The sequence below is a fragment of the Acartia tonsa genome, chromosome 10 (genome assembly GCF_053477335.1).
Source record: "Acartia tonsa isolate MP-2025a chromosome 10, ASM5347733v1, whole genome shotgun sequence".
Classification (NCBI taxonomy): Eukaryota; Metazoa; Arthropoda; class Copepoda; order Calanoida; family Acartiidae; genus Acartia; species Acartia tonsa.
Genome location: NC_137269.1, coordinates 1,184,351 through 1,209,043, shown reverse-complemented (window position 1 = coordinate 1,209,043; position 24,693 = coordinate 1,184,351). Strand labels below are relative to the sequence as shown.

Here is a 24,693-nt window from a genome sequence, read left to right as displayed (position 1 = left end):
ACAACTGTTTAGTTAATGATTTTCTCAGCTGCTTATAAAGATAAGATATTAAGAATCTAGTCTATAACTTACTTTGTTCGTCCGTCCGTCCATAACGCTAGAGTGGAGATGGAACTTCTATAATAGAAACATGGTGCTACTTAACTGGATATGAAATATACGTGGATATTATGAACAAAAATTGTCGTCAATTTAGGTTGCTATATCCCCTTGCATTTATTGGTTTATCCAGTAGAAGGGGAGGGGATGGAGTAAATGGGGGGATAAGAGACATAGTTGTCTTAGCTCGCTACAGAGTTCACTTTATACCAGAACATGAAAATCTGGTGTAAGATCCAAGTAATAAAAAATACATTAGAAATCAAGATACATATATCTATATGTTTACTGATTTAACAAGGATGACAACATCCATAACCGCTAGGTCAACCAATCAGACTTCATTAAAAAAAAGCTATGCTTATAATATGGTGCCTAATCGTTCCAAGATTTACAATTTCAAAATCATGTTAATATGAAAATTATGTAATATTTAATTCTAAAACATTTAAATATTTTTGTATAGAATATAGAGTTGCTATGCTTTTTAAACTTTATAAAACTGATACGGGAACTATGCACAGTTTGAAATCAATAGAACATTTCTAAAAAGTCAGAACAGATGAAAAAAAGCTTAGCTTTTAGATCAAAATTATCATTATAGTTTTTTTTAGAATAAAATAATTAGAAACAAATATAGGATAATCTAAATATTTAATTTTAATAATTCCTGTACATAAAATATAAAAATATTAATAATATAACTAATTTAATATTAATAGTTTTCCTTCAAAGTTTGTAATGAAGGTTAATTTTAGATTAGATATAAATATAGTTTTATGACAACTAACCAAGTCAATTTTTAATGATGATTCAGGATTATATTTCAAATTAATGACAATAAAACGAAGCTGAATAAATTAGATGTCAAGACAACCGGACATTACAAAAATAAATAATAACTAATTAACAGTTTTTTTTAACAAATTCTTTGTAAATCTGCTTCAAATTTACTAAAATAATGGGTTTAATGAATTTAAAACTTATTATTTTTAAAGTAGACGTACAGACTTTCAGGTAATAATTATAGATTTGCTACGCTTCTTAGATTATGCCTAACTATTCCAGGAATTATCATGTAAAGAGAGAGAGGAAGACAAAAAAAAAAAGACAGAAATTTTTAAAAAGCAAATAGACAAAGTAATTTTACTAAAAATAGATCAGAAAATAAAAAACAATAATTGTTAAAAATAACTCAAGAAAAGGAAAGTATTTTGAATGAACTAAATTTAAAAAACATTTATTTTTGAAATAAGAAGTTGGTAAAATTAAGAAAATATAGCACAACTAAAAAAGTAAATAAACCTAATTTTTAAAAATCACGAAACCTTGTAACCTACAATAATTTTATGTTGGGACGTACATCCGGACCTGGAACCAGATAAAGAGTAGCTGCGCTAATATTTTACCTGAGAAAGAGAACTGGATTGGTTGAGTCCTGCTCCCCTCACTGTGTTACTTGTTCCAGAAAATCTCCTAAACAGCAAAAAAATTAATTTAATAAAAAAATTGACAATTGTAGCTGTATTTAGTGCCCTAGGAAAATGGGGATAGATGTCACAGCTTTTGGCCTACCAAAATCAGTGTCCAGTGACATCTTTCCCATTTTGCTGGGCACTTTAAACAGTTACTTAACAATCCTTATACTAAAGTAACAGGATGTTTGTTTGTCTGTGTGTCTGTATGGATTTATTATTACTTGGATATTAAAACAGATTATCATGTTCTCTAATAACGTGAAACTTGTAGCTAGCTTAAATAACGACCCCCCCCCCCCCCCATCCATCCCCTTTACCCCATCCTACTGGATAAATAAACTGACCAATAAAGGATGTCAATGTTAGCAAGCTAAATAGAGAACAATTTTTGCCGCGTCATTATACCTTCGCATATACTATATCCATTTATAAAACTAACTTTGTGCGTTTGTCCAACCATGGTTTATTCTATCAAATTAATAATCAAAATGAGTAAATCCTAAATGTCTAATAATAGACTAACTCAAAAAATGTCTGAAATTCTTTTATATTAAATGGATGGATCGTTTGTTATTTGGGGGTGGGGGGCTGAGGGCTTTAATTAAACCTTCCCCATAAAAAAAGAGGAGTTACCAATAAAATGATTTAATTAAAGTACAATCATAGTACAAATTAATTAGGTATTAAAGATAGTTTCGGGCCTTATCACCACGCGTTAAAGTCTCTTTAACTTTATGTTTTAAAATCAATTCATTTAGAGTAATTTTCGTATTTTAAGTATTTAGCTAGTAACTACGTTCCTAGCCTACAAGGACTTCGCATATAGAAGGAATTTAGGAAGCTATTTTTTTTTTAGGGGGGGGGGTGCTTTTTCTTAACTGAGGGGGGTGGGTACCACCCCCACTCCTATCCACCAAATAACCTAACCCTAACTAAAATACCAACCGTTTACAAGATCTTAACTGACAAACACAAATTTATATATAAGACTTATTTACTCAGACCCCATGACATTTGTAAATTTGATAAGAGTGAAAAGTACAAACTAAAATTGTAAAGAGTACACTAAGTTTTTTAACCCTGAAATTCTGTATCTTTCTATTTTAAATTGTATTTTTCCATTAGGGAACATGTACTTAAAACGTGCACCGAAAACACGTTTTAGTGCAATACTATCATATGAATATTGAATACTCAAATTTTTAATTAAAAATAAATATATCCTATTATATGAAGTAGTTAGTTTTTTTTTGTCTGTAGCTTAAGATTTTAATAACAACTGAACCGATTGGAGTTTCCATTTAAGGCGGTATTAAGCTATGTTTCTGCTTTTCCAACCCTTTTTATCATAGAGCCCAAAGATGCTAGTGGTGTAGCCGCTAGTAAGTATAAAAGATAAGAAACAAAAACAAGTTTAAAATAAAATAACATTATAAACATGTCAATAAATCGCAGAAAACAGCTTATTCAAGTTTACATTAAAAAAAAGTTTAGTTACACTAAAAGTGAAAAAAAAATGTGCGATTTTCCTAAAAGATTTACTGGACCACAATCAAAACTTTTAGAGAGAAAAATATATTAATGCATATTTTATTTAAGATTAGGATAGGTAAAGGTAAAAATGCTTGGTACTCCGTAGAGATAGGCTTACTCTGGTAAGCCGAGCGTACTCGGCCCACGGGGTAACGAGTTCGGATTCAACGGGCCCTAGCCTTTAAGTATTCTACCAAACAAACAAGCAGGATTCAATCATACAGAATTATATATTTAAACTGAATAATATTTACAAGTTATGTTTACTATATATATACAACAAAAATATGACAATAGTTAGGTTTGAAGGGGGTGTGGGGCGCTAGGGCTTAGCGCCCGACGGTAGACAGGCTGTGGGGGCAGCGGTGGTAAAAGGGGAGGCAGTGCCTCCCGATTATATAAGTGCATGATGGACTCGTGATAATTGCATGTTCAAGTCCCCTCCCCACATTTAGGCAGGCTTAGTTTGACCGCCGGGTGCGGGGTTAGCAGCGGTCATGAGATGGATAGTGATATAATAGGATTAGTGCGGTGGGTTTGTTATCATAAGTCACAGCGAAGCAACTCTGTATTGGGCCTGTCCGTATGGGTGTCGTATTACCACAACCTCCCCTTCAAGGGTTGCGTGGCTCTTGAGACACCAGGCCTTGAACCTGGGGATACGACAGCCGGCTCATGCGCCGGACAGGCAGTTCCTGGGGCACAGCTCGATGGAGGACAGCTCGGGCTACACAGGCTCCTCGGGACACTCGTTGCTCGGTCTGACTGTGGTTGGTGATCAGCATTGTCAGCTCCTGGTTGGCTTCTAGACGTGGGTTGGCCACGGCCAGGCCTCGCCGCTGGAAATTTTGCCTCGTCTGCAGGATCAGTTCTGTCTCGGCTGGTAACTGGACACGGAGGCCTAGGCAGATTCTGGTGGTTCCTAAGGGTGGAATGGTGATGGCAAAGGGCGCATAGAACTCCATGGGGGCGCCTGCTTGATTCAGGTTGCTTGGCCTCCTAGCTCCTACCCGGATGGGGATGGCTGTCATCAGCAGGGGGCACATGGCTTCTTCTTCTTCTTCTGGGGCGGCTTCTTCCATCGCAGTGGCTGGCTCTTCTCCTACAGGTCCGCTGCTGGCTGGCAGGTTCTCCATGTCTGCGTCAGGGTTCCAGATGGCATCTCTGAGTGGCTCTGGAGCAGGCGGCGGCGGCGGTGGTTCGTTGGGTTGCTCCTGCAGGTTTTCCTCCACTGGGTCACGATCTTGGCCGCTAGGCTGTGGGGCGGCTGCGGCTGGCTGGTGCACTGGGAACTCTCCTGGGTTGCTAGCTGCGGGCGCCGCCGCTCCAACTGGCAGCTCGGTGGCATCCTCGTCGCCGTCCACGTCAACTTGGATGTCCTCTGGGATCTGGTGGGCAGTCACATCTCCAGTGTATTTGCGCAGTCGGCCTACATGCGCGGTAACTTCTGAGATCCTGGCTACTGGAGAGGCAGGTTTGATGACATAATGGACTTCTGTAGCTTTCCTCACTACTTTCCAGGGGCCAGTCCATCTCTTGGTAATCTTGGCTGCCTTTCCTGGCACCAGGCGAGGGGCCAGGTACCAGACCAAGTCTCCAACCTCATACTTGGCCGTGCCTTTGTAAGCTGCCGCGCTCCTCCTGATGGCTCCCTCCTCCTTCTGCTGGATGGCATCATAAACTGCATAGTAGCGCTGCAACAGAGCTTGGACGTTGGCTGGAACTGAAGCATATTCGGTCTCTGGCAGCCGTAGCACCATGTCCACCGGAAGTTTGGCCTCTCTCCCAAAGAAGGCCAGGAACGGGGTCACACCAGTGGACCTACAGGCCTTGGTGTTGTAGGCAAAGGCGATGGCAGGCAGGTGGGGCTCCCAGTTGTTATCGTCTCTGTCTAGGAACAGGCGCATGCCTGTGTTGAGCGTCCTATGAAACCTCTCCACTCGGTTGGACTGCGGATTGTAGGGTGGTGGATGTGTCAGGCCAATCTCAAGCCGGGAGGCCAGTTCCTGGAATACCTGGCCGGTAAATTCCATTCCATTGTCGGAATGGATCTTCAGGGGGCATCCGAACGTGGCCAGGTGGCGGTGCAACAGGGCTTCAGCCACCGTGAGGGTGCGCTTGTTGGGGATGGCGTAGAGGCTGACAAACCGGCTAAATCCATCTTGGCAGGTGAGGATGTAGCGGTTCCCAGCTGGAGTCTCTGGCAGTGGCCCCACCAGGTCGATGAATAGGACTTGCTGTGGATACCCCTGGCGGGAGGGCACGTGGATCCCCTGCTTCAGCCTCTCCTTGGTAACTTTCTGGACACACTCAGGGCAGGTTTGTACCATCAGGCGGACGTCACGGGCTAGGTTGGGCCACCAGAAGTGCATGGCAACGCGGGCGATAGTTGCGTCCATCCCAAAGTGCCCAGCCATGGGGGTCCCATGGGCTAGAAAGAACGCATCCTGCTGGAGGGCCGAAGGCAGCAGGTATCTTGTCCTCTCTCCCGTCAGAGTCTGGTCAGTGGTGGTGAGGCAGCCATGTTCGTCAAGGCCCAGGGCTGAGAAACGGCTGGCGTACTGCTGCTCGTCTCGTTCCTTGCCACGCAGCTCAGCCTTGGTTGGGGCCTTGCCATCAGCCACCCATTGGCGGACACGGAGCAGGAGGGGGTCCTGTGTCTGGGCTTCCAATACTCTAGCTGAGTCCAGTCGGGCGGCAGGAGGCCGGCTAGCTGCGGGCTCCCCTAGCTGGGCCAGGTTGTGGATATACTCAGCCTGCTCTGCTAATTCTTCGGCGCTAGCCGTTGGCATGTTGGCATCTTCCCGGCGGCTGAGGGCGTCGGCGTTGGTATTCTGGGTGCCAGGCCTGTGGCAGACGGTAAAGTCTAAGGCCGCTAGCTCCTCCTGCCAGCGGGCCACCATCCCTGTGGATGTGTTCAGTGATTTCATCTGTAGCAGGGCAGAGGAATCAGTGTTGATCTGGAAGCTGCGGTAGGACAAGATGCCGTGGAATTTTCGGATCCCATAGATAATGGCGGCCATCTCTCCCTTCCAGGACGGGTAGCGCGTCTCAGGGTCGGTTGTCTTGCGCCCCACGGCGGCAATCAGCCTCTCCTTGCCCTCCTGGCATTGACTCAGTATGGCAGAGATGGCGCGGCTGCTGAAATCTGTGGTGAGCTGGAACACTGCTGGTAGATCAAACCTGGGCGGCGCTCGGATGGGGGCCTGTCGGAACTTGTCCTTGAGTTGCAGCAGCTGGGCTTCCATCTCAGGCGTCCAGGTTAGGGCCTTGGCCGTCTTCTGCCGATTCATCTCGTATGTGAGGTCTGCATACTCTGGGATGAACAGGCGGTAGTATCCAAAGAAGCCCAGCAACGCCAGCAAATCCTTGGGGGTGCTAGGGGCTGGCCAGTCCAAGATGCGGTCAATATAGTCCTCTTGCATGGCTATCCCCTCTCGGCTGAGGGTGTGACCCAGATAATCCACCTTGGACCGGAACAACTTGGTCTTGGCTGGCTTGAGGCGGATCCCTCCCCTGCGGTGGGCTTCCAAGACCTCTCGGAGCCTGGCCAGGTGGGCCCAGGTATCCTGGTGGAAGGTCAGGACGTCGTCAAGGTATGACTGGAGGTTGGCTGTGCCTAGTGGGTTTAGGACCCCTGCAATAAACCTGGAATAGACAGACGGTGCCGTAGCCAGGCCAAAGGGCATCCTTTTCCATTGATACAAGCCCCTGGGGGTGGTGAAGGCGGTGCAGGGCCGGCTATCCTCAGACACACGGATGGTGTAGTATGCGGCCACCGCGTCTAGAGCACTGTAGACACGGTGCCCGCCAGCTCGTTCCACCAATTGCTGGATCCTAGGCAGGGGGTAGCTGTCCAGCTCCAGACACTTGTTGAGGGCCCGGTAGTCGACGGCCCAGCGGGTGCTCCCGTCCTTCTTCTTGATGGGCACCAAGGGGCTGCTCCAGGCGGAGTCCGACGGCTCTATGACTCCTTCCTGCAGCCAAGTGTCCAGTTGTTTCTCCAGTTCAGCCTCTTGCCGCGGGTTCAGATCCCTAAATCTCTGGCGGATCGGCTGGGTCCCTGGCTTGAGGCGCAGCTGCAATTCAACCACATCTGTGCAGCCGGGGGTAGAATTGGAGAAGACGTCCCTGTACTCTGACAACGTAGTCCAGACCTCCTTCTTGAGTAAGGGGTCCTTGCGTAGGAACTCATTGTCTTCCATCTCCAAGGCCTCCCACAACTCTTGCATGTCTATGGGCTCAGCAGGTTCTTGGACCGAGTGGAGACGCGGGGGAGGCGTATCAGAGACTTCCAGAATGTCAGGTTTGACCAGCTCCCCTGCCACTGGGAGGCCAGCATCCAGCAAGAGGGGCACCTCCCCCTCATTGACCACCAGTACTCTAAACACAGTGGCAGAGCCAGGCCTGTGGGCATACAGGCCCTCTGGAATAACAAGGTCCTCCCCAAACCTCTGTTCTGGGGCAGCTAGTTGAATGGCATCCTTGGTGCGATGGCCTACTAGCTCAACAGGGACTGCCATAACCCCGCGGCCAGGCAGGACCACCCGCTTGGCTGTGCGGAGCTGGGGTGGTTGACCGTCAGTTGGAGTGACAGCGCTCAGCCTATACGTGGCTGGTGAGGGGTCAGCCTTGGCTCCGGGACCCACCGGCCGCGACTTGACGGGCTCGGCTTCTGGAGAGGCTGACGTGTCGGAGCCAGGCTTGGCTCCGGGGGCGTCCGGCCACGATTTGACGGGCTCGGTGCTGGGAGAGGCCAAAATGCTGGGTCCAGCTTTGGCTCCGTGGGCGTCCGGCCGCGACTTGACGGGCACGGCGCCGGGAGAGGCTGGGGCCTGAGAGTTGAGTGTGGCTCCGGGTACATCAGACCGCGACTTGACGGGTCTGGACTCGGGCTTGGCTGGTGGACTGGCTGGAGGTCCCAGGTAGAGGGGGCCAGGTGGACACGGCTGGCCGTTGATAAAAATGTCGGAGGAGAAGATTGGTTCTGGAGGGCTGGCAATCTCAGGAAACGTTGTTGGCAGGCTCTCCCTTGGCACCTTGGGCACTGGGGGCAACCCCATGGCTAGCAGGTTAGCGCCCTTGTGTGCGTTGAGCTCAGCGTCCACCCAGTGTGTGCCTTTCTCAACCACACGCGGCTGCTCAGGCAGGGGGCCTGGCAGAGGCCCCTCATAGCTTAGCTCTCTCTCGGCTGTCTCCCGGTCAATGGGGACGCCACGGAGTGGGATAAACTCCCCACGCGCCCACAAGCAAGGTGGTTGCATGTCGAAACAGAGCCGAGTTCCGAACTCCTTGAGAAAATACCCACCCAAGTTAAGAGGGTGGGAGAGATTTCGGACCACAGTCACGTGGTATAGATGGAGTATAAGAGTGTGTGAAACTGCCATATATAACTCTTTTAATTTTCCAATTACCTGGAGGGGCTGGCCTTCCTCATTAGCAGTCAGGATCTGGGTGTTGTCCGGAATCAACATGCGTTGCACGCCCATTGCGTGCATGAGGTGCTCAGAAATTACAGCAGACCCTGGTACACGGTTGCCAGAATCAACCATGGCATCAACCTGTACATGCTGGGCAGGGTCAGGAGTAGGAAACCTCACCCTGATATGGCAGGGGAAGTGGAGGTCCTGCCCTTGAGACAAGGGGGCCTCTCGTTCGGCTGGGGTTGGCAGAAACTTTGGTGGTGGCCGCACCGCAGCTATGGTGGTATCGCTTACCATGGTGGCTTAGACTGTAGCTTCGAATCACTAGAGCTTATTAATTATCACTTGGTCAACAATTTTATATTTATTTTTATCACTTGGTTGACTTTTTTATACACAATGATGTGTTGTTATCACTAGGAGCTCTAGGTGTGATTCTGGAAGCACTGGCAGCAGGGAATGTCCGTCCTGCAAGGTTCAGAGGGGTGACGGCGGTAGGGAATGACCCGTCCTACAGCGCCGCTGGTTCGAATCCCGACAAATGGCGGCAGGGAATGGCCCGTCCTACAGCGCCTCGGGTTCGAATCCTGGGAGACAGCGGCAGGGAATGTCCCGTCCTGCCGTGCCTGTGGCTCAAAATCTGCTATCCGTCGCAGTGGTAGGGCTTACTTGTGTGCTGAAGCTTCGCAGCCACACATTGCCTTCTTAGGGAGACCAGCACACAGCTGTCTGTCTCGTAGGTTTGGCCTGGGTGTCCTGGGGCTTGTCCCAGCTACACTTGCCAATTTAGACTCAGTTTTGTAGCCGTCTGAGCTAAATTATCCGGTTGCCGTGGCTGCGCACCTAGCGCTACTCCTACACGACACGGACAAAGCGTCTTAACTGGCGCTTTTAGCAGGCTAAATCTGCTTGCCGTAGGCCAGAGGCCCACATATTGCGTTCAAAATGATGGAAATTCGACCTAAAAAGGCCGTCTCACGGGTCAGTTGGCTTCTCAGTTGGCGGCTGATTGTCCCCTTACTTGCCAAAGGGTCCAATCAGAGGTAGAATAGGCTAGTTCTGTAAGGCTCGATTGAAACACGCTGACACCAAGTTCTGGTAAGCCGAGCGTACTCGGCCCACGGGGTAACGAGTTCGGATTCAACGGGCCCTAGCCTTTAAGTATTCTACCAAACAAACAAGCAAGATTCAATCATACAGAATTATATATTTAAACTGAATAATATTTACAAGTTATGTTTACTATATATATACAACAAAAATATGACAATAGTTAGGTTTGAAGGGGGTGTGGGGCGCTAGGGCTTAGCGCCCGACGGTAGACAGGCTGTGGGGGCAGCGGTGGTAAAAGGGGAGGCAGTGCCTCCCGATTATATAAGTGCATGATGGACTCGTGATAATTGCATGTTCAAGTCCCCTCCCCACATTTAGGCAGGCTTAGTTTGACCGCCGGGTGCGGGGTTAGCAGCGGTCATGAGATGGATAGTGATATAATAGGATTAGTGCGGTGGGTTTGTTATCATAAGTCACAGCGAAGCAACTCTGTATTGGGCCTGTCCGTATGGGTGTCGTATTACCACATTACTAAGGTTAAAGCCCCTCGCAGGGACTAAAAATATATTTTTTCTTTAAATCAAGATTAAGAAGGAATTCTAGTTTTCAAAATTAGGTTTCAGTGATGACACCATAAATTGTTATCAATGTAAAAACTATCAAACATTTTACTTTAATCAAAGTTTATAATAATTTAAAATATAATAGGAAATCTAAGAATCAAAATAGCAAAATTTATGAAAATACTTTAAACAATAATAACTTACCATGTGCTATTATATAAAGATCCAGTATTGCGTTTAATAAAGCAGCTGGAATTCTGATTTGAAATACAAGAGCTGGCAGCATTCTTAATATACCGCTGAACCAGACCCAAACGATTGAGATGTCTCATCTTATTTATCTATAACTTTTATCAGATGTTATCACTTCAAGATTTTCTAGACAACTAAAATAAAATTTCAAAACGAGTTTTAGTTTTCTAAATGTTACCCATTTGGAGAGTGTTTATTCAAAATTGATAAAAAAAATAATAGCATGGAATTTATTTGAACACGGTTGAGCTCATAGATATTTGTACGTGTGGTTTAAGCCATGAACGTGCGTATGGGGGTGTCAACACTCCCGAAAAATGCCTTCCCCCATTCTAAAGCCCAATAAACTTTAGACCAGTGGCGTGCATAGTAATTCACTTTTTTTTTTGGGGGGGGGGTGAAAAAGGCAGGCTTTAACAATTTAAATTTTAAGGGGGTGTCAAGGTTCCATGATTATTTTAGGCTAATTCATTTCTTAATTTAATTATTAGGATGCCTCTGGCTATTTTGTTTACAAATTAAAGTCTAACGATGGTTTTAGGCCATTTTGTTTACAAATTCTAGTCTGTTTAAATACCCCCCCCCCCCTTTAAATGATAAGGACGTAGCAACTAGATAAATTTAAAGTAGAGACGGAATGGTTTTAAGCAATTTTATATATAAATTTATATCTTGGGATGGTTTAAGGCTATTTGAATTCCCTGCTTCCCTAGATAATAGAGGTGCAACCGCTAGATAAATAATATGCTAAAGTGAAATATTTACGGTTTTATAAAATACTATTGACCGGCCCATAGTACACTATGAAATTTTTTTTTACCAGGGGATGGTAGCCTAGCAACAAATCCAGATTTAGCCGGTTACTTCAACATACTTGTGCACAATGATAAGAAGGATTTATTTTATTATTTGTCATGGAGCTAAAGGGATAAGACAATTCCGATAAATTTATGTACATGGCCAATGATAACAGATAAATTACCCCTTCTGTATTTTAGGATTAGTGGTTGAAACGTTTGAACAATCAAATAAACCAACCAAAATCAAAATTCAGTAAAAGTCTCCAAAGTTTTTTAAGCCAACGAAAAAGAAAACGTTATACTAAAACTTTGGGGACTAATGTAATGAAATGCCCATTGTCCCCTCTCTCTCTCTGGTTTTTTTATCTTTCTCCACCCCAGTTAAATTTTTTTGATTGTTCTAAGTCTCTGACATATAAAATAAAAGAGGCTTCGACCCTAGTTTCTAAGTAGGCTAGGGTAAGAAAGTAAAGAGCCCAAAACTATTTAAAGATAAAATAATCTGAAATTATCCGAAAAGTAATATAAAGCTTCTTATGGAGAACCCATTTGGTTAAGTAATTTTAACCCCCCGGGCCCAAATGAATTAATGAGGGGAAAATTTTTCATTAATTTAGGTTGCTAACATGGACTTCAATTAATGTTCAGTTCGTTCATCCAGCATAAGTGGAGGGGATGGTGGGTATAGTTATTTTAGTCCGCTGCGAGTAACGCTTGATTAGATTATCCAATTAGTAATATATTGATATGCCAAATTAAAATCACACAAACTTTTTTGAAGACCATTGTTTTAGAGGTTCTTGGGGCTAAACATAGTACGACAAAAGCATTTAAAATACTTATTTAAAATGTAAAAATCAACTATTGGTTCAGTGGTAAGCGATATCTCAACAGACAAATAAACATAAGAATATGATTTGCTTTAAAAACTGAAATATTTTTTTGAATCTCTAAAATGTTTTGAAAATGATAATTTACAACAATTCTAGTAACACAGCAGGAATAAAAACTTTTCTCGTATTCACTCGAATCCGGTGGATTAGAACCGGTTCTCATCCGTACGGAAAAACTATGTCTAGCATCGAATTATATCCAGCTTTCTACGAATAAAAAAATGTACAATCATAAGATTAAAACAAATGTTTTAGCCAGTGCATTCGGCACCTCGGGGCTAAAAAAACTGGTTTCAATCTTATAATTGTACATTCTATATCCGCGGAAAGCTGTTTATAATACGATGCGAGAAATAACTATTCTTTCCAATCTTTCTATCTAGTAGCAAAGCATAATAAGTAACAGATGGAAAAACGGACAAAGTGAGTTATGTATGTAGTGAAATGACAGTTGCATATCTTCTATAATACAAAGTAGCTTGATGTCTGTCCGTCCCTTAAGATCTCGGTAACCACTATACCGATTGGATTCTACTCTTTAGGGAATATAATTACTGGTCCTGTGGTGGTTTTGGCTATTTTCTTGGGGGGTGGGACACCCCCAACCTCCCCAAAAACAATAAAAATCCTCCCACATTTTTTTAGGCAGTTAATTTAAATTAGTGATCGCAGCACCAGGAGTACTTATTTTTTTTAATTACCTCTTGGGCAAGCCCCTAGAGACTAGGGACGAATCCGCTAGTATATTTAATAGCAGCAAGAAAATAAAACACAATCTCTCCAGGGATCTAAATGAATAAGACAAAGGCCGATAAATTGATGTATTTATTGATACATTGATGATACTCAAAATTACCCCTTCCATAGATTTCAATGAGTTGTTGAAACGTTTGGACACTTAACTTAATCAGCTAACCAACCAAGTTCAATGAAAGACCGAATGTGAATTATAGGTCAACAAAATCATCACTGAAAATTTCTGTCGTCTATCTGAGATAATAGCTATTGGCCATTAAATTATGCAATGCAGAGTCTAACAGACTTATAGAGTAGCTGGGCTTTAGAAATATATAAAAACAAGGATGACAACATCCATAAAAATCGAAAAAAAATAATGAATGGCCAGACAGACAAAGTAAGTTATGGAGCAAATGCTCAATAGTCATAATAAAAAGAGAGAAGAAAAAGGGAATTATTAAATAAATAAATCACGAAACCTTTACATTTAAATAAATGTCTTTAAAATCGTGACCAACCAAACTGACAGAACAAATAAGTAGATTCCTGGATGTTTTTGGCAAGGGGTAACTTTCAGCATTCTATCTTAAATAGTAGCCGAGAAAATACCGTTCCGACAATTATGGAGTAGCTTAGCTGTTTTAAACAAAGAAAATAAAAAAAAACGTAATAATTTTGATTATATATTTACTCATATGGTACAAAAATAAAAATTACAATGGAACAAAATTTATAATAAATAAACACATGAAAAAAATTCAAGTTCCCATTCGCTCTAAAATTGCGCAAATTCTCGTTCACATTTCTGACCTAATATACATATGATTTTTTTAAAAAAGAATATAGTCGAAAGAAAATTATTCCGCCACTAATTGAAAAAAAATCATTCTTTTGATTATCGGTAAAGTTAGTGCAATTTTGGAATTGTCTCTCGAACCCAAACTTGTACCATAGGACCCCCCCCCCCCCCTTGAGAAATTTAGGTTTGTCTTAAACGTGTCCTAAATTTTGTGATTTTTAAAACCATTCGTGACAAGCTTCTAAAGTTCAAAGTTTTGATTCACCGGGCTTCAACAAAATAGATTTTTCAACAGAATTCAAAAAGTAAGGTGTCACTGTCAAATTAAAGATCTTACTATTTTTTTCAAAATAGCAATTTCCATCTTTTTTTGTTGCGTTTAAGTACCTTAAAACCAACTTATTTTTTTTAAAACTTAAATTACTTCAAAAATAAGAGGTCTACAAAAAACGATTCTAAATTCTATGGATCATTTTACATCTACTACTTACTAAAAGCACCGACTAACTGTTTTTTTTTAAATTACAAGTTAGGACACGTTCTTTATATATTTCTTTTTATACCAATGACCATTTTTACATCCAAGAAATTTCGCCATTTATGTATGTTGTCATCCTTGTTTATTTATAAAGTACGTATTCATTGTTTTCACGGATGTAATTTCTAACAGAGCATTTATCATTTTTAATGAATATTTACAAAGTAGTTTATAAAATAGTGTTTATCTTTACTTATTACTTATTATCTTCTGATTATCTTATATTCATGTTAAGTTTCAAATTATCTAACTTGTTATAGCTATATTTTAAAATATCACGTATATTTGTTTTCCAATATGGCGATGAAACCGATTAATATCCGTTGGATTAGAACCGGTTCTCAGCAATACAGAAAAATCTTGTATAGCATCGTATTTAAGACAATTATCTTAAAATTAAAATCATTAAATTAAAACCAGTTTTGTGAGCCCGGGGCTTCGGTCCCTCCAAGCTAAAAACTTGTTTATAATCTTTAATTGTAATATCTGCGGAAAGCTGTCTATAATACAGTGCGATAAATAACTATTCATTCATTCATCAATCTATCTTTATATCTTACTTCAATATTTAAGGTTTTACAGGCAACCTACTTTTTTATATATCTCAACTAGCGGTAGCCAAAGACCCTTGCCCTCCCCCAAAATACCACCTATGGACTCTGTGTTTAAAGTAGGGGGAGTAAATCTATTCTAAGACCTATCAAAACTCTTTTCTAATTCGCAAGCTGAGCTACCCGTGTATCTTCCACGAAAATTAAAATAAAAAATCATTAAATTAATACCAGATTTGTTAGCAAGTGCCTTCGGCCCTTCGGAGCTAGCAAAATTGTTATTAATCTTATAATTTTTCATTATAATATCCGCGGAAAGCTGTTCATATTACGATTAATAACTATTCTATTTTACCTGGCGGCAGTGCTGCACCAGCGCTTAGCCAGCATACACTTGGGCGGGCGGGAGGCCAGGAACCGCGCCTTGGCCGAGGTCTGCGCCTGGCGCGCGAACGGCGATGGCTGGTTTACAATCCTTAGCGGGACCACGGGATACACTCCGGCCAGCGCGGGGTCAGGGGTCTTACAACTCTTCCTGAACAGAGAAAAAAATATAAAAAAATCTAGTTTTAGATTAATAAAACGGATTAGTTGGTTGAGTATCTGAATTTTCCAACCAATAGTTTTAATCTATGATAAGGTGACTTTTGTTTCTCCTAATTGTGGGGAATGCAAATTTTCGTCCATTGTCTTTTCCTGTAATAAAGGGATCAAAGTACCCGACCTGGCAAACTTAACAGCATGATCAATTTTATTCGTCTTAATCAGAACATCAGCAAGTGACCGCTTCAAAATGGTGGACGCCATCTTGGATTTTTTTCTCCTTTGTTTCTACTAATTTGCCGCCAAAAAGTGTCAGTTGCGCAATTTCTTTTATGAACACTGTTAAATATGTCCGAGAAATAGATATTTTGTATGTCTAGGCCAGCCAGAAGTAGTAGTATCTGTAGAAGCTTGGATCAAATGTGTATCTAGAGAAACAGGCGGATTTATTTCTTAGAATGATGCTCTGATTAACTGAATGATCTTGAACATTGATAAGTTTCATTCTCCTCTCTGCATCTACATTTGTATTTGTGGGTCACTTAGGATTTTGGTTTAGACTTATTTGTAAAAGAGAAGCTTTTCTATAATTAGGGTCGGTCGGTCCGCAACGGATAGCTCTTTTCGTTAATTTAAACAGGTTTGAATTGTCTTATCGATTTCAAACTTTGCATGATGATTCCTATAACAGTAATTATAAAGCGCAGCCACTCTATAATCGTTCAGAAAGTCCGTACGTTCATTTAAAACATGATGTATTATAAGCGAAGCTTCACTATAATCAAGTTCTAAAAATGTAAGTATGTCCTTAAACAGTATCATATATTTAGGCAGTTTTACAACAAATATACTTATAATTTTGTTAAGGATTATGCATTAACATTCTGCTATTTCAGTTCTGGCACTCTATATGTGTTAATGTTCATTTGTCCTACTATTTCAAAGCTTCGCTTTTATGGATGTTGTCATCCTTGTAAATTTACAGTTAGGTTACAATCAACTTAAATTTGCACAAAGAACTAGATTAATACTTTATCGCATTGTATCATAGACAGTTTTCCGCGGTTAAAATAATAATAAATGTCTAATAACCGGTTCTAATCGAACGTAAATAAATGGATTCGAAGCCATTCATGAAATTAGTTTAATAATTCTAAAGTTAAAGAAACCATAAAATTTATAGAATTTTATAAGAAGATTTAGGCAATGTTTATAGTTATATAATCCTTGAAAAAAAAGGATAAAAAGAGCATTTTTTGGCCAAAAAACAGTGGCTAAACCAACAATCTCTATGTGAACCCCGTGCCTCGATCAAAAGTATAATTGTTGTCGACAAAGAAAAGTTCGCTTGGACGCATTCACTACAAAATTTAGACTGACTTTGAGTGCGCTCCTTGCCACTTTTATATAGGCCGGGAGCGAGGGGGGAGGGGAGCAAAGTGTGCGCTGATAAGTTATTAAATTTTGGGGAACAAATAGTTTATAAGGAAAAAGGACTCATTTTAAAGTATTTTAGCATTTTTGAAGATTTTTTTCGTTTTATTTAAACAATAACTTAAATCTATATAGTTTTTTTGGCAGTTTTGTAAAAACATATTTTTATCGTATTTTAGGTTAAGGTAAAGCCAAACTGGAGAAGCATCAAGTAGAAATAAGGCCCCGCAGGGTTTGAGCCCACCGCAGGAGCTCGAACAAAGTTATTTTTCAGTGGTCAAGAAATAGGTTTGAGCAAATTAATAATATTTTTAAATTGCAAATTAATATTATCCAACTAACAATTTATAGGCTGGGGGTAAGAAGAAGGATGTACGCCCTTTCTCCATTATTATTATATGCTACTAAATACAGAATCACAAACAAAAGATTTAGAGAAAGATTAATTTACTATCCACTTTTACTTTAATATATGCAACAAAAAATTTACTTTTATTAAGATAAAGGTTGACTTTTGTTTCACTACTTTTGATTGGCAGAAACGTTTCAGGCAAAATATTTTATTAATACTTTATTTTGAGCACATTGCTCTAGGTTAAATTGATCTATATTTTCTACTTTTTAGAAAATATACTTTGGACTTTGAATTAATATTATCTAGTATCTAGTTCTAGTTACGACCAGGGAATAAGGGATAATACAAAGTAGAGAAGAAATTTTTTTTCTTAAAATCTTAGATTTCAGAGCAAAATAGCTCTGAAGCGGGTGTTAACTAGCCCTTTCCCCTTCCCCAATTTTAATTGATTTTCAAAATAAAACATTTATATACCATATATTATTTACTACACCTCCCCCCCCCCCCCACTTGAAACCCCCCCAAAAAATTTTAAATTATGAATTTGACATCAATTTAAACAGTTTTCCAAAGTTTGACATATAATTGACTCATATAAATGCTACCTTTTAAGCAGTTGTATTTACGAATAAATATATCTCCAGTAACATTTCTTTATGGGCTTGACCAATCACACACTTATTGTTAAGTATTGGTCTTTAGGCATGTTTTCAGCTATTTATGCCCTTTCTCGTATAAATACTATTCATGATACGAATCTCATAAAGACTAACTACGAAATCACTTTAAACCAAATCTAGACTTGAAAAAAATATGAGTTTTATCTTTCTAGATTACAAATTTTTACTTTAAATTTTATTGTTATCTATCCATGAGTTCGTGACTCTAGTTTAAGATACAAGATAAATAGCGGATTCATCTTGATGATAAAATTGCCCCAAAAGATAAGATGTGTATTCACATCCGCCAATGTTTCTTATTATCAAGTTTTTTAATTGCAAATTATTTCTACAACACAAACCGCCTTCTTTACACTATCTTATTCGGAGGCGTTTATCTACCCCCCATAGGTAACCGGCATTATACCCCCACCCCCTTCCTCTTTGAAAAGGGTTATCACCCCACTAATGCACCACCCTAAAATTACCTAAGGGGGTTGATAAGGTAAAAAAAAAGTCTTATTCACCTTTTTAAAGAATTAGCGCGCTTAACATGTCAATTTACCAGTCAAAGAAAGATTTTTGACCTTTGAGTATGTTGATAGGGTTTGTTACCTAGGTGGGGTTATTCCTCCCCCCTGACAATAAAAAAACAACCATCCTTCTGTCTGTATTACACCCCACTCGATATAGGTTCAAGGGGGTTGTCTAAATTTTCTGACTACCACCTGGCAAAACCCCATGCACACCCCTACCTTAATCATTGAACACTCCCTCTAATTTATTGCAAATTTAAAAACTATGCATATTTGATGCGGAAAGAAATGCACAGTTTAGAAAAATCATTTTAATATCTAGATCAAGATTTAAAAGTCCATTCAAAATTGTAAAATCTTATAAAAGATACTCATCCTATTATATAAAGTAATAAGTTTTTTTTGTCTGATCGATATGGTTCTCCTTTACAGTGAAGTTTCTTTTAAGTTCAGTTAATGTTTTTAAGTATTTTGAAGGAGAGTATCTCCACAATCAAAAAAAAATTACCCCCCACCCCCCAAAAAAGTTTTTTTTTAACTTTTTAAAATTAAAATTAAAAATAAAGAGGGTCGATTTTTCACCCTCCCTTAGAGGAGAGGATTCTAGAGTCGCTAGTATAATATAAAGAAATAAGGATTTGTAAAGATCTCAGAAAATATTGGTTAAAATTGGTTGTACTTTTAAGGGAAGCTTTATAGTTATCTTGGGATGGTTTTAGACTATTGTCTTGAACCCTAACGCACCCTATATGTTAAGGGTGAAGTAACTAGCAGCACATAAAATACAATAAATTTCTTCTTTCAACTATTAAACTTTAGGTAGATTATGAAAACTGAGCGATTTTTTTAGATTAAGCTATTTGTTAATGTTGGTTGTTTTGGGGCAAAACTAACGTTTAATTATAAAGGCCTTCCAGGGAAAAAGAAATAAAAAATAAAATTCAAAATAAATTTTCTCGTATTCATTTGAATCCGGTGGATAGGAACCGGTTCTCATGAATACGAAAAAACTATGTCTAGCATCGTATTATATCCAGTTTTCTACGAATATAGAAATGTACAATCATAAGATTAAAACTAGTTTTTTAGCCGGTGCCTTCGGCACCACGGGGTTAAAAAAACTAGTTTTAATCTTATAATTGTACATTCTATATCCGCGGAAAGCCGTTTATAATACGATACGAGAAATAACTATTCTCATATTGCAAAATAAATTTTGATTCTTATTAAAGAAGTACAGATGAATATACGGAATAAAATAATTATATATTAGCTTCATTTCTGAACATAAACCGACATTTAATTAATTTACATTCTCATATAAAAGTAACAGGATGTCTGTGTGTCGAGACCAAAGGATCTCGCTAACCACTAAACCGATATTGTTCTCCTGTACAATTTTGCTTCTCATAGGCCCAGGTAAGGTTTATAACCACAAAAAGAAATCACTCCCAGAAAAAAAACTTATCCTCCCAGCTTTTTTTAACTTTTCTTTCTAAATCAAAAATGAATATGGACAGGGGACGACTTTCTCTTCCCCTGCAACTTCTAATGTAATATAATTGTGATGTATAGTCCCTTTCTTCCTGACTTGAGAGCAATGTATGTATTTTGTATATTAGCTTTTAGTTCTTGTGTCAACCGTTTCGGAGCAAGACCTTTGCTCTGCAACTCGGCACGAACCCAAAAGTGAATACTTGCTATTATATTTAATATTATTATTGTATGTTTAACTTGTCTTGAATTAATACACTTTATTAGAATATTTAGTTGTTTGTTCTTGCTATTACTACACGTCATTTTGGCGCAGTAGTGTAGTACGAATCTATAGCTCAGATTTTCTTTTAATTGTATTATTTCTTTGCTTTTGGTTTTTGTTCAGGATGTTTGCAGTGACCAGGATGGACATTGCTGAGTGGAGGAAGATGTCTCAGGAGGAGAAGGATGTGTATATGGTTGTGTATAAGGATGTGTATATGGTTCATGCGATTAATGCTCTTAGGACTAAAATTGATAATGTGGCGGTGGAGTTGGGTGGGCGTATAGCGCCCCTGGAGACTAGCATTCAAGAGTTGACGGATAATGTTACTACTAGTGCTGCGGTTACTGGACTGGCTACTCGTATGGACGATTTAGAAGATCGCCTTAATAAGGTGGTGGTGCCTAGTGTTGATAATGATATCAAAACCGAGAATGTGACGGTTGTTGATGAGTTTATGACTGGTCAGCAGCGAATTTTGGATAGAATTGCCCAGCAGAATAGTTTGAATACCCAGCAGAATAGTTTGAATAACTCTATGCCTTGGCAGAGGACGGCTGGAGGATCTGTACCAGAGGAGAAGCCTAAATTGTTTGCTAGTGGTTCTCGAACTATTTTTGGTGGAATGCAAGATCATGAAGATAAGATCGAAGCTCGAACTGCTAATGAAAAATTTTGTTTCCTTGAACAAGAAAGTTTGGTGGTGTTGCCAACACTTTCTATGGACAATTTCAAAGCTCCAATTGCTAATGAAAAATTTTGTTTCCTTGAACAAGAAAGTTTGGTGGTGTTGCCAAACAGGTTAGGGGGGGGAGAGTGTATAGGTGGAGAGGACCAGGTAACAGTCAAGGAGATGGTGAACCAGGTCGAACCTCTGGAGGAGGAGAGACATGTGATGCTGGACCAGGTCGAATTCCTGGACCAGTTATGCTTGAAGAATGGAGAGATGGTGAACCAGGTCGAACCCCTGGTGAAGGAGAGATATGTGATGGTTAAGAACACCATGTCACCATTCTGTCCATTGAAGGACACCACGACACCATCCTGTCTAGTGAAGGACAACATGTGGGTGGAGGACACCAACATAATGTCCAGGGAAAGATATGTGCCGCCCTGGACATGTACTATGTTGGTGGAGGACACCATGAAAGGGGAAAAGGTGCCGCCCTGGACATTGCAGGACAACATGTGGGTGGAGGACACCAACATAATGTCCAGGGAAAGATATGTGCCGCCCTGGACATGTACTATGTTGGTGGAGGACACCATGAAAGGGGAAAAGGTGCCGCCCTGGACATGTATCAGCAGGGAGAGAAGGATAGACATGTGTTGTTAAAAAATACATCCTTTTATAGTTTGTTTTTACAGGGAGACGAGGACAGTTGAGTATTGTTAAAAATTGTTAAAAATGTCTCTCTACAGTTTATTCCATGTCATCCTTTTATAGTTTGTTTTTACAGGGAGACGAGGACAGTTGAGTATTGTTAAAAATTGTTAAAAATGTCTCTCTACAGTTTATTCCTTTCTACAATTTGCAGGGAAGCAAGGATTACATGTATTGTAAACAAGGACAGACGTATATTGTTAGACATGTATTTCTTTCTATAGCTCATTCAGGACAGACGTGTATTGATTAAACGAGTATTTCTTTCTACAATTTGCAGGGAAGAAGGATTTTCTCTACAGTTTTGGATTGTATCAGCAGGATATACATGTACTATGGCGATTTGACGGCGGTGTGGCGGCGATCGATTTTTGTAGTTTTGCAATTAAGATATCTATAATTGAATAAGTTTTGTATCTGATAGATTTGACGGCTTATAAAAATGTATAGAAGTTGTGCTTCTGGAAGTATTTTTATTGAGGAAATAAAACTCATTATTTGTGGAGCAACTTTTTCTATAATGAACGAAAATTTATCTGCTATTGTTATATCCATGTATATTACTGATCTAACTTGGAGATGTTATGTTACAAATCATATAGATTATTTGTGGAGCAACTTTTTCTAGAATGAACGAAAATTTATCTGCTATTGTTATATCCCTGTATATTACTGATCTTACTCGATTTTTTGGGAATGAACGTCAATTTATTTTCCATTGTTGTATCCATTGCTAATCAATGTAGATCTCTGATATTATTCGAATTAGTGGGATAAATGTTAATTTATCTGCCATTGTGGTGTCCATGCACAAGGTTAGAATTTATAACATATAATTTGGAAAGCGCTGACATTGTTTAAATAATAAGGAGAGAAACGAAGCAACACTATAAAGTTTGTGATGGAAAATAATTTGATTTATGGTAATTATTTGAATTCTGGAAATATAACATTTTGTTAACTATTGAATACGAGTTTATGAGATTATGTTATTATGAAAATCAAAATATATGCATTTATTTTTTTTTTGTTTTGTTACACTGGAATTGGATATTTGGATATATTTATTTTTGTTTCAGACTATTGTGGTGTCTAACAGAGATAAGAATAATAAAAAATTGAAGATGGATTAATTTCAACGAAAATAGGAATACAATTTTGTAAAATTGTTAATGGAAGAAAATTGATTTTATTAAATGTCAATATCGTGATTTTATGAAAATTGGATAAAAATTTGAAATTAGATACTTTAAAAAGTATTAGAATTTTGATGAAAGGCTGTAAATTGTTTTAAAAGTTGAGTCAGTTATTATGGTTCTAAGTATTTAATTTTAAAACAATTATATTGCGGTTTATGTATAAATAAGAGTAAAGCTACTCTTAAGTTTATATGAATGGAATCAAAATATTTTGAATATGGTTAAAATGTGCTATGAATAATAACGATTGTACTTGCGTGAAGATAGATATGTGATCTTTGATCTGTGATATTATTCATAGTACGAAATTTCTATTATAGATAGAACAGAAATTTTGTTTGTTTTGTTTTTGAATTTACGTTGATTTGGATTGATACATACTTGTCATCATGATCAGTAGAATGTGATATTTGATTGGTGAGCGGAATTTTTTGTGGATTTAACTAGATTTATTTTAAACAATTAAATGGCGATTTAAGATTGGAATGCATAACTCAGCAAAAATTTTTAATGAAGCAAAAATTGTTATTCAGTATTTGATTATGATGTGAGATAGAGAGAGAGAGAGAGAGTGAGAGAGAGAGAGAGAGAGAGAGAGTGAGAGAGAGATATGTGTGTAGAATTGGATTGTACAATGGACATATTATATGTGGATTAATTATGATATGTGTGCAGAATTGAAATGTATAATGAACATATTATACATATATGAATGAATTATCGGAAATATTTGTATAGTAGGAAATGAATGTTATTGGAAATATTTGTATGGAGAGAAGAGAAAACTTGTTGATGTGTGTACAATGGATATATTATTTATGGATGTTTGTTGAAAATATTTGTATGGAGAGAAGAGAAAACTTGTTGATGTGTGTACAATGGATATATTATTTATGGATGTTTGTTGAAAATATTTGTATGGAGAGAAGAGAAAACTTGTTGATGTGTGTACAATGGATATATTATTTATGGATGTTTGTTGAAAATAAAACTTTGTGCAAGTTTTGACAATAGATCTATTATATATAGGATTGTGTAGGGAAGAGATGTCTATTGTGTATATCTATATCCAATGTTGGGTGATGCAATATAGATTAATACTAAATGTGTTGTTTAGACTTGGTGGTTAAATGTTGCAAGTTTAGTTTGACTTATATATGACTTCTATTGTAATTGAAACGTTTTCGAATATGATGTATAAAAACAAAGATGACAGCATCCGTAAAAACGAAGCAATGGAATGGCAGGACAAATGGACATCAACACTTGTGTAGTGTCAAAATTAAATAATCAGAATATACGCGTATAAGATTCAATGCAAAATTGTAAGCAAATTTGTTTGTAATAAACAAGGAAGACAACATTAATAAAAGCGAAATATTGAATGGTAGGACAAACGAACATCAACACTTGCATAGTGTCAGAACTGAATAATCTTTGTAAAAAACAAGGAAGACAACATTAACAAAAGCGAAGCATTGAATGGTAGAACAAACGAACATCAACACTTGTATAGTGTCAAAACTGAGAAAATAAGTGTATAAGAGTCGATGTAAAATTGTAAGTAAATTTGTTAAAAAAAACTGATTGATACAGATTGATGTTTTACTTACATTTTATGAACTTGCTTATAGAGTGGCTTCGCTTGTAAACCGGCATCTACTTGGCGTTGGGTAGGTGATAGGTTTGAATCTCGGTCTGACACTGAGTCATAACTAACAAAGTTAAAAATGGTTCCTACTGCTACTATGTGAGATGTGTGAAAAATCGGTGAAACTCGTTACCATGCACAGACGTTAAAAATGGTTCTCACTGCTACTATGTCAGATACTTGAAGTAAATGAAGTAAATAGTTAGAAGTAAATAGTTAGAGTGAGGGAATGCCTTGGGCCAAAACAGACGCAATTCAATACCATGCACAGTTAAAATTTCTCGAAAAAGGATATGCATCTCAGAGTGTTGGTTGTCAGAAGGGTGATTGGATGCTTGACATTGTAATCATAAGTATTGTACTTTGTTGTTCCAGGAATCAATATACATCAAATCAATCGGATAATTAGATCATATGAAATTATTGACACCGCAATCATAAAGTATTGTGCTT

At 39.1% G+C, this 24,693-nt stretch overlaps 1 protein-coding gene across 9 annotated transcripts in view; it reads right to left on the bottom strand.

Annotated features, from left to right (window-relative positions):
- The window catches only part of P5CS (Delta[1]-pyrroline-5-carboxylate synthase), a 78,659-nt gene that overhangs the window by 29,861 nt on the left and 24,105 nt on the right, over positions 1 to 24,693 (bottom strand). For 2 of the 9 annotated variants that reach the window (XM_080175352.1, XM_080175358.1), the window contains exons 1-4: positions 15,445 to 15,782; positions 15,076 to 15,255; positions 1,509 to 1,575; positions 73 to 117 (exon numbers count right to left, since the gene is read on the bottom strand). In XM_080175352.1, coding sequence (XP_080031478.1) covers positions 73 to 117; positions 1,509 to 1,575; positions 15,076 to 15,255; positions 15,445 to 15,527 — 375 coding nt within the window. In that variant the 5' untranslated portion in view covers positions 15,528 to 15,782. Of the gene's footprint in view, positions 1 to 72; positions 118 to 1,508; positions 1,576 to 10,353; positions 10,556 to 15,075; positions 15,256 to 15,444; positions 15,783 to 24,693 lie in introns of those variants that run through there. The other 7 variants (XM_080175353.1, XM_080175359.1, XM_080175355.1 and 4 more) reach the window with 5 other exon arrangements.